This window comes from Oncorhynchus nerka, linkage group LG27, assembly GCF_034236695.1.
Source record: "Oncorhynchus nerka isolate Pitt River linkage group LG27, Oner_Uvic_2.0, whole genome shotgun sequence".
In the NCBI taxonomy this organism is placed as follows: domain Eukaryota; kingdom Metazoa; phylum Chordata; class Actinopteri; order Salmoniformes; family Salmonidae; genus Oncorhynchus; species Oncorhynchus nerka.
In genome coordinates this window covers 96,057,909-96,068,386 of record NC_088422.1, presented here as the reverse complement: position 1 = coordinate 96,068,386, position 10,478 = coordinate 96,057,909, and the positions used below count along the sequence as shown (strand labels likewise).

The window sequence follows — 10,478 nt, the reverse complement described above, 5'->3', positions numbered from 1 at the left end:
ATTTAAACCTCTGGATAAGAGCGTCTGCTAAATGACTTAAATGTAAATGTAAATGTAGTTAGTTCATAGTTTAAAATGATCTGCAGTACACTTTATATGAACAGACGTGGAAATAGAAGGGAGAAACTACATTTGGGAACCATTTAGTGTAGCTGACTAATGAAGTGTTGTAATGGTTTAAAATGCATCCATTATACTGCAGCAGTAGCTATGCACTGAGCATCATACAACTGTCTAACACCAGAAGAACACTGAGTGTTTAAAACGAATACATATGAAGTATAAAGTATATTATACTTACTATGACTCACATACCGGCATTCATCTGAACAATACGTAATGCCACAGTCAGCAGTATTTTACACCCAGTGGAAATGTAGTGAAAAGCAGGGCTCTAAGTAGGTTGGTATTCGGTCTTTCTGCTATGCTTGACTTAGTGTGGCTGTGTAGCACTTATGTGAGTCCCTGAGTGTATGTGTCACTATGAAACATCTAGAAACACATTCATTTATATTCTGTATGGATTCTGTATTTTCTTTAACAGGATGATCAAAAACATGTACACAAATAACATTTGTTGATAAAAAAATAGTGCAATATCAAAACAAAAATAACACCAACAATAACAACAATAACAACAACAACAACACCACCAACAAAAACAACAACAACAATAACAACAACAACACCAACAATAACAACAACAACAACACTGGTCGGTGGGGAGTGAGAATTATAAATTCAGTATGACCTTGTTTTCTTTTTTTTCTATCAATGGTTCTGACAGTGTTTGTAACGTTGATAATATACATAATGTCAACAGAGATATAGCAGCGTGTTCATCCATAGCCCATCGGAGCAGGTGTTTATCAATCTGACTTATCTGGGCTACCAAAGGTCAAAGGGACAGTTCAAACTCACACGCCACAGACGTGTCCCACATACATTCTAGAATGTCTCCATTCATAGTCATAGAATCAGGAATCACTAGCTACAGATGTAGGGTCTTAATTTGATCACCCGGTTGTTGCAGCAAATTTCCTGCAAGGTAGGAAATGCAAACGTGTAGTTATTCAAAGTTTACAAAGAGTTCTAAAGTTTGTAATTTCCGCTAAAAATGTCAGACTTGATTTGCCATAAGTACAAAAATGCATTATCAACCCCTACAAAAATGTCCATTAATTATAAACCACACAATCATTCACATTTCCAGTTGCTGCAGGATTCTTTCCCTGCTGTGAGAAATCTTTCCATGACATAGACTGACCAGGTGAATCCAGGTGAAAGCCATGATCCCTTATTGATGTCACTTGTTAAATTCACGTCAATCAGTGTAGAAGAAGGGGAGGAGACTGGATTGTGCTTTGAGACAATTGAGACATGGATTGTGTCTGTGAGCCATTCAGAGGGGGAATGGGCAAGACAAAATATTTAAGTGCCTTTGAACAGGGTAGGTGCCAGGTGCACCCGTTTGTGTCAAGAACTACAACGCTGCTGGGTTTTTCACACTCAACAGTTTCCTGTGTGTGTCAAGAATGGGGGGGTCCACCCATTATGTCACCCATTATGCCACCCATTATGCCACCCACTATGCCACCCACTATGCCACCATTGACTAGAATGGGGAGACCCGTTCCATTCTATTTCTCAGGTGTCCGTTGTTCTTATTTTGTCCCCGTTCTGCATCTCCTTGGCCCGTCTCAGTCCAGCGGCTCTTTCTCAGGGAGGTCCTCCAGAAGTATAACAGTGTACTCTCCAGCGTGGATGTTTTCCCTTGGCCTCTCTTTAGACAGAAACCTCTCCATTTCCCGCTCCGCCTTCTCATCTCCTGAGCTCTCGTTGGCGACCTTCTTCTCAGAAGCCTGGGCCGGTGCATTCCATCTGCAAGATGATTTGACATGGTTTCATTCCATGGTTTGTAACTAAGTGACAACATGTTTCAATCTCATGAACATATTTTCCGGGATGGGTTTGAAAGTGGTGGATTTTACCTGTCTCTGGTACCTATGGCGACACAGATTACGACCAAGACCACCACGCCCGCGACGAAGGCAACGATGATCAACCAACCTGGAGGAGGAGGAGAAGAAGACGAAGCAGACAGTGAGGGGAAGTGACCGTGTCTACTGGGTCCTCTAGTACATTCACAAAACATTGTCTTCAAATGTAAACTGCACCAAGGAGCACAACGTTCCCTGGTGTATCAGCAGAATATCTTGTTAGCTGGGCGTGTTTCAGGAACTGACCCGATGTATATGAATCATGTTGTCTGGATGGGGTTGGTTTTACAGCAGCTGCATCACGAAGAACTGTGGAAATAGAGATAGATTAACTACAATTTACACTCAAAGAGATGTGTTCAATACTAGCAAAAAAGTTCTGTTCTCATTAGAGCAGGTATATAGACCTGAACACAAGAACTTTGAAGGGACAGAATATTAGTACACTTCTCCTGGATAAACAGTACTGTACCTGTAGAGGTATCCACTGCCGGTTCCTCCCTTGGTAGAGCAAGCCTATTGCTGCCTTGAATTCTTGTCTTTGTTTCAATGAATGGCTTATCGACTAGGGAGTTGTATGTTTGGTCCTCCCGCCAGCAGGGGCTGCTACTGTGGTGCTACTCTGAGGCAGGAATCCCGACCCTGACCCTTCGATGTCTGAATTCATCCTGACTGTTGTAGGTGCGGCAGAACTGGTGGTTGAGGTGAAGGCCAGCTCTGTATTCATCTTTGCAGCCCCGCCTTCCTCCAAGCCTGTCATACTGGTTAGGTTAGAACTAGGTGTATGGCTGCTCCCGAACTTTGGCTAGGTCTGGAGGTGGTACTAAAGCTTGGATCAAGGCTAAGAGGTAACAGGTCTTCTTCTTCAAACTCTGAGATGGGACTATGGCTGGGACTGGGATCCGGTACACGACTAGGGCTGGCGACAAAGTTTGGTCTGAATATATCGTCCTCCAACTCCTCTAGCTCTGTTGTGGTGCTAGCATCATGAGTTGGATAAGGACTGGGGCTGGGCGTCATGAGTTGGAGGACTGGGGCTCATGAGTTGGATAAGGACTGGGGCTGGGGTTAGCGTCAAGGATTGCGTTAACATCTTCCAAATCAATCGGAAAATCAGTGGTGGGGTTCAACTCTGCAGTGGGGACAAACTCTGCTGTGGGGACAAACTCTGCTGCAGGGGGACAAACTCTGCTGTGGGGACAAACTCTGGACAAACTCTGCAGTGGGGACAAACTCTGCTGTGGGGACAAACTCTGCAGTGGGGACAAACTCTGCTGTGGGGACAAACTCTGCTGTGGGGACAAACTCTGCTGTGGGGACAAACTCTGCTGTGGGGACAAACTCTGCAGTGGGGACAAACTCTACTGTGGGGACAACCTCTGCTGTGGGGACAAACTCTGCTGTGGGGACAAACTCTGCTGTGGGGACAAACTCTGCTGTGGGGACAAACTCTGCTGTGGGGACAAACTCTGCTGTGGGGCTTTCGGTATCCAGGATCATTTCATCTTCCTCTGGTGAATCAGGTCTATCACTTGGACTGGAATCATAGTCGTACTTTTCATAATTGTCCTCTGTGTTGCTTTGACTGGGGCGAGGAGTTGGACTGGGGCGAGGAGTTGGACTGGGGCGGAGGTTAAAGCTAGGTTTAAGGTTGGCGTCAAACAGCTCCCCTTCATCGTCTTGTCCTGAAGTGGGGTGTTTCATACTGTCCTCTGTAGTGCTGCCCTCTGTTTCATCTGTGCTGCCCTCCTCTGGGTCAAAGGTGGGCAGCTGGTCTTCCGGGTCAGATGTCACAGGGTCAGGGGTCACCAAATGATCTAGGTCCACTGTTTCGTCACTGCTGGATGTTCCATTGGTGGCATCCGGGGGACCCACTACAAGCTTCTTGAAGATCTTGAAAGTTTCCCCAAGAAAATCCCCAGCAGCCAGAGCGGGAGGTTCTGTCGAGGCTGTGACAAAGAAGAAAAGACCTCAGCTCAATGATTACCTACTAACATCATGTCCTGACCTTTACAGTAGAGGAAAATTACTGAGCTTTGATGTCTTTGCATGACAAAGGAAGGCCTGGGAGTATCGTGGCCTTTCAGGCTCCTCCCTGGAGTACCTGTGTGAACCTGTCGTGTTCTGACTCACCATACAGGAAACATGATTATTAACTGGGATGACTAATCGTCTGCCTTTGTGTTTGACAGAGGCAGTTTCATCAAATAATTTGGTTTTATTCAACCGCAAAATCAATACACCCAAGCCTTTAAATAAACAATGTCTTGGCTTGTCTCTTTTCCCTGTTCTGTTGCCATAATTAGTCAACAGTGCTACTTCTAAAGAGTTTAGGATAGGCTTTGAAGAGGTGCCAAAATGTTGTGCCCCAACAGAGGTTTTCACGTGAATAAGGTGTGCATATATCTTATTCCTGCAAGAGGGCGTGCTAGGGAGATAACCAGGGATACACTCTTAGCAGTGAAGATGCCTGGAAGAACCTTTTGGGTTGCCGCACCGGCAGGACCTTTCCAGTTCAAAAGGTTATTGGAACCCCACCGGAACCTTTTGTGATGGGAGGGGTTGCATTTTTAACCTTTTAATAATATATTGTAGAGGCAGCCTATGAGGAGACTAGAGGCGTGGATTATTGGAAGTGTGGCTTTCAGATCATTTTGGGGGGGCACCCGTTAGAGTAAATGTCATTCCTATTCACCATGTTCAGCTTGTACACTGCAAATTTCAATGTTCCTTCAATATTTATGCATATTGCATATTCTAATATAATATGAATAATATAAACATTGCTGATTAAATATAGTAATAAAGTAGTAACTATTCCAACTTTGCAATTTTCATAGGCTCTTGACTGAGGAAGTCATTCACCTCTGTAAGCTTCCTTGAACAACAGAACAGATGAACAGGAAGGACATTTACTCAAACTGGTGACCCAACAAGATATATCTTAAAGCCACACCCCTAATAAGCCACGCCTCCACTCCGGGTTCCTCCTGGAACCTGTTGCTACATTGAAGCCACACCCCTAATAAGCCACGCCTCCACTCCGGGGTTCCTCCTGGAACCTGTTGCTACATTGAAGCCACACTTCTAATAAGCCACGCCTCCACTCCGGTTCCTCCTGGAACCTGTTGCTACATTGAAGCCACACCTCTAATAAGCCACGCTCCACTCCGGGGTTCCTCCTGGAACCTGTTGCTACATTGAAACGTTAAAGGTTCCACCAAGAACCCCTCAACTAAACAAAAGTGCAAATATGAGCCATTGACTAGCAATGGTTCCTTGAGAAATTCAGGGGATCCTTGAGGATCTCCTGGGTTCCTCAAGTCACCACTAATTCTAAGTGTGTACTGTGGCGAGGGAGCTGACCACTAGGGAGCTGACCAGGGATACTGTTGCCCAATCCCAAACGTATCTCTGACCCCTTTCCTTAGGTATTTGTTGAATCCTCCAAAGCAGCTTAACTGTTTCATGGAATGTTGAGTGTCATTAAATACTGTTTTCAAACAAAAGGAGAAGTAACTGCTCTTATCTTTGACATTGTTCTTAAAATTTGACACGAAATACATGATCCTTTACGTCAAGCAATCTCAGGCCTCCATTTCTAACACACTTTTGAACAATTTTACCTGTATGAGGTTTCTCCCTGTCTAATAACAGTTTTACCTGTATGAGGTTTCTCCCTGTCCAATAACAGTTTTACCTGTATGAGGTTTCTCCCTGTCTAATAACAGTTTTACCTGTATGAGGTTTCTCCCTGTCCAATAACAGTTTTACCTGTATGAGGTTTCTCCCTGTCCAATAACAGTTTTACCTGTATGAGGTTTCTCCCTGTCCAATAACAGTTTTACCTGTATGAGGTTTCTCCCTGTCCAATAACAGTTTTACCTGTATGAGGTTTCTCCCTGTCCTGTATGAGGTTTCTCCCTGTCCAATAACAGTTTTACCTGTATGAGGTTTCTCCCTGTCCAATAACAGTTTTACCTGTATGAGGTTTCTCCCTGTCCAATAACAGTTTTACCTGTATGAGGTTTCTCCCTGTCCAATAACAGTTTTACCTGTATGAGGTTTCTCCCTGTCCAATAACAGTTTTACCTGTATGAGGTTTCTCCCTGTCCTGTATGAGGTTTCTCCCTGTCCAATAACAGTTTTACCTGTATGAGGTTTCTCCCTGTCCAATAACAGTTTTACCTGTATGAGGTTTCTCCTGTCCAAAAACAGTTTTACCTCCAATAACAGTTTTACCTGTATGAGGTTTCTCCCTTCTCACCCAAGCTTGTATGAAACTCACCAAAGCACTTTGGTTTCACAGAAATTCAAGATATACACATTAATGCACCTGTTGGAACAGCTCAGCAATTGCTACAAAGACTGCTGTGTGTTTGTATTACGTGGGGAGGGGAAGGGGGGGAAGGGGAGGAAGGGAGGGGAAGGGGGAGGGAAGGGGAGGGAAGGGGCACTTAGGCACTAAACATGTAAAGAATAGGTCCCCCAGATTTCACTGAGCTAGAGTACAGGTAGGTTTGAAACACAATGAGGCTCTCCGGTGAAGTAGAAAAGTGCAGACTCATCAGACGAGGATAGGATTACTTGAATTCCATAAGCCTGTGTTCAGATACAACAGGAGGTCTTAGACAGTGACCCATTTTACTTGGCTGCACAATCAATGGCCAGCTGGGGATGCCTTAATAACCCTGATTAATACACAACCAATGGCCAGCTGGGGATGCCTTAATAACCCTGATTAATACACAACCAATGGCCAGCTGGGGATGTTTTAATAACCCTGATTAATACACAACCAATGGCCAGCTGGGGATGTTTTAATAACCCTGATTAATACACAACCAATGGCCAGCTGGGGATGCCTTAATAACCCTGATTAATACACAACCAATGGCCAGCTGGGGATGCCTTAATAACCCTGATTAATACACAACCAATGGCCAGCTGGGGATGCCTTAATAACCCTGATTAATACACAACCAATGGCCAGCTGGGGATGTTTTAATAACCCTGATTAATACACAACCAATGGCCAGCTGGGGATGCCTTAATAACCCTGATTAATACACAACCAATGGCCAGCTGGGGATGTTTTAATAACCCTGATTAATACACAACCAATGGCCAGCTGGGGATGATTTAATAACTGTGATTAATACACAACCAATGGCCAGCTGGGGATACCTTAATAACCCTGATTAATACACAACCAATGGCCAGCTGGGGATGTTTTAATAACCCTGATTAATACACAACCAATGGCCAGCTGGGGATACCTTAATAACCCTGATTAATACACAACCAATGGCCAGCTGGGGATGTTTTAATAACCCTGATTAATACACAACCAATGGCCAGCTGGGGATGTTTTAATAACCCATATATTTTGTTCAATAAAGTTAAAAAAAGAGATACTATACTGAATTAAATTGGACTGTACTGTACTGTGGTGAATTAAACTCCATTGGACTGTACTGTACTGTGCTGAATTAAACTCAATTGGACTGTACTGTACTGAATTAAACTCCATTGTACTGTACTGTACTGAATTAAACTCCATTGGACTGTCCTGTACTGTGGTGAATTAAACTCCATTGAACTGTACTGTACTGTACTGAATTAAACTCCATTGTACTGTACTGTACTGTACTGTACTGAATTAAACTCCATTGTACTGTACTGTACTGTACTGTACTGTACTGTACTGAATTAAACTCCATTGAACTGTACTGTACTGTACTGAATTAAACTCCATTGTACTGTACTGTACTGTACTGAATTAAACTCCATTGTACTGTACTGTACTGTACTGAATTAAACTCCATTGTACTGTACTGTACTGAATTAAACTCCATTGTACTGTACTGTACTGAATTAAACTCCATTGTACTGTACTGTACTGAATTAAACTCCATTGAACTGTACTGTACTGTGCTGAATTCAACTCCATTGTACTGTACTGTACTGAATTCAACTCCATTGTACTGTACTGAATTAAACTCCATTGAACTGTACTGAATTAAACTCCATTGTACTGTACCATGCTGTCCAAACTTGTGAAACATAGACGTCTTTTCAATGTCTGGAAAATAAGGCTTCTAGGTGTCTTTTCAACGTAATTTAGCTTACTGGGTATGTTGTTACAACGGGGATGGTTGTCAGACTGTGACAAGCAACCCCAACAATAATATCTGATCTTGTTTAATGTGAACACAATTTCTCATGCATTTTTACTTTTGGATGGCCCTGGGAATTGAACCCACAACCCTGGCTTTGCAAGCACCATACACTACCAACTGAGCCAAAGAGCAGGGTTTCACTAATTTTTTTCCTGGGACAGTAATAAATTGTTACTCACCAGGAACAGGGTCGGACTGAACAGGTGCCAGAAGTCCGAAAATAACCCCAAGCAGTAGAGTCCACATCCTGAGATCAGAGATAGGCATCGAGGGAGAGATGAGAGAAGGTGTACTGCTGTGCTCTGGGGTTCTGTTCCCAAGAAGGCTGGCTTGTTTTCCTAGGAGTGTCTGTGGGATGTTTGAAGGGTGTAGCTCAACTTTTTTATACTGAGATGCGAGTCACATCAGTGCATCATCGATAGCTAGTGACAGTCGATTGGTTGGCGGAGGTGGGCTAGAACACAGAACACACCCTCTCTTTCAAAAACTCTCCCTCTCTGGCTTTCTCCCTCTATCTCTTTCTTACACACAAACACACACACACACACACACACACACACACACACACTCTCTCTCTCTAACTATCCATATCTCTCTTTCTCACATTACCAATAGGTCACTTTTTTTCTTTTTTTATCCAACCATATTAATCATGACCAGATATTTAGGAACAGATTGTCATTGCATGGAGTCTGTGAAGGATGAAACCACATGGAAAAAGTGGTAAGCAAGTTAGATTTAAAAATATATATATTTTCACCAAGTCAAATGAATGTATTAATATGTTTCATGATGCTCATATCTAAACCAAAGTAGATAGTTTTAAGATTGTTTTACAGATCTTAATTTGATCACTCTGTTTCAGGAGAACTTTCCTGCAATGAAAGGACATTTCAAAAGTGTAGTGTATTTGAGGTTTAAAAAGGCTTCTGAAGTTTGTCATTTAAACTTTTACATTTCAGACTTGATTTCCCCTTATAAAAATGTAACAGCTGCAAAAATGTCCATTAATTATAATCACTTTTTCTGTTGCTGCAAGATTATTTTCCTGCTGTAGAAAACTGGCTCAAATATGAGGTCCTAAATCTAGCAGGAAAGTGCATCCTTGTAGCTGTGTGGATTAACATAGTCTATATGTTTGCCTCGGGGTAAGTTGAGCCGATAGCCACCACAACCCATACAAATGATGCGATATGTCATGCATATGAACTCACGATAGTGCATTTGTATTATAACAGAGCAGACATCATCGTGTCCCGTGTGTACAAACGTAAAACAAGCAGTGGTCTGGTTCCCCTTGATGTTGTTGAGAGAGGAAGTGAGAGAATGGTAGAAGTCCTTTGGAACAGCTGCAAAGCTAGAGTAGCAGAGGAACACAAGTTCATATCTGATGACATGGAGTCTCACAGATCAGTCTCATGGGCTTAGATGCCTCAAACAGAGAACTTGTCTACGAATTGGCGCATCAAAACAACATCCCTGTCCCAGACAACTGGTCAACAAATGGAAGGGTAAGTGATATTGAACAGAGAGGATCAATATCTGAATGTATGCATAAATGTAAGATATACAATATACCACAACTCCATTCCATGAATGAAACTTTGACCTACCAGCACCATCAACCCCAATGTCACAGGACACCATTACTCTTACCCCAAGGCAGCTCAACTTACTCTGTCCCTATGCTCAACCTACCCCATACCCGCTGTTATGCCAATAGACCAAGCTATGTTTTCAAAACTGTTATGTTTACATAAATGATGAGTATTTCCAGGGATACACAACATCCTAGAATATATGTACTGTAGATATCTTTGTTAGAAAGTGTAACGGCGTTCGTCTGTCGAAGGAGAGGACCGAAATGCAGCGTGGTGGTTACTCATGTTCTTTAATGAAAAATAGTGATACATGAAATAACTAAATAAATACAAAACAACAAACGGAACGTGAAAACCTAATTACAGCCTATCTGGTGAACACTACACAGAGACAGGAACAATCACCCACAAAATACACAGTGAAACCCAGGCTACCTAAATATGGTTCCCAATCAGAGACAACGAAAATCACCTGACTCTGATTGAGAACCGCCTCAGGCAGCCAAGCCTATACTAGACACCCCTACTCAGCCACAATCCCAATGCCTACAAAAACCCCAATACGACAACACAATAAACCCATGTCACACCCTGGCCTGAACAAATAATTAAAGAAAACACAAAATACTAAGACCAAGGCGTGACAGAAAGAATGTTATATTTCACTTGACGTAGTGATGCTGAATGTACAACAT

At 42.8% G+C, this 10,478-nt stretch overlaps 1 protein-coding gene and 1 long non-coding RNA gene across 2 annotated transcripts; both read right to left on the bottom strand.

The window, feature by feature from the left end:
* Window positions 1-731: 731 nt before the first annotated feature.
* Window positions 732-3,008, bottom strand: LOC135565222 (uncharacterized). The gene is made up of 4 exons (XR_010461399.1): window positions 2,473-3,008; window positions 2,247-2,309; window positions 1,992-2,070; window positions 732-1,881 (listed from the first exon to the last, which is right to left on the bottom strand). It is a non-coding gene; the product is annotated as an uncharacterized LOC135565222 (long non-coding RNA).
* A 105-nt stretch (window positions 3,009-3,113) lies between these two features.
* Window positions 3,114-8,529, bottom strand: LOC135565134 (cell surface glycoprotein 1-like). Its single transcript, XM_065011191.1, has 2 exons — window positions 8,362-8,529; window positions 3,114-3,949 (listed from the first exon to the last, which is right to left on the bottom strand). The coding sequence occupies exons 1-2, from the start codon at window positions 8,447-8,449 to the stop codon at window positions 3,114-3,116; spliced, it is 924 nt and encodes a 307-aa protein (XP_064867263.1). The 5' UTR covers window positions 8,450-8,529.
* Between the last annotated feature and the right edge of the window lie 1,949 nt (window positions 8,530-10,478).

What these genes read in the sequence shown, in the direction of transcription:
- LOC135565134 (XM_065011191.1), bottom strand. Translation starts at nt 8,449, where the DNA reads ATGCCTATCTCTGATCTCAGGATGTGGACTCTACTGCTTGGGGTTATT. An exon ending in TCAGTCCGACCCTGTTCCTG is followed by an intron (nt 3,950 to 8,361) that starts GTGAGTAACAAT and finishes TCTTTGTCACAG; the next exon opens with CCTCGACAGAACCTCCCGCT.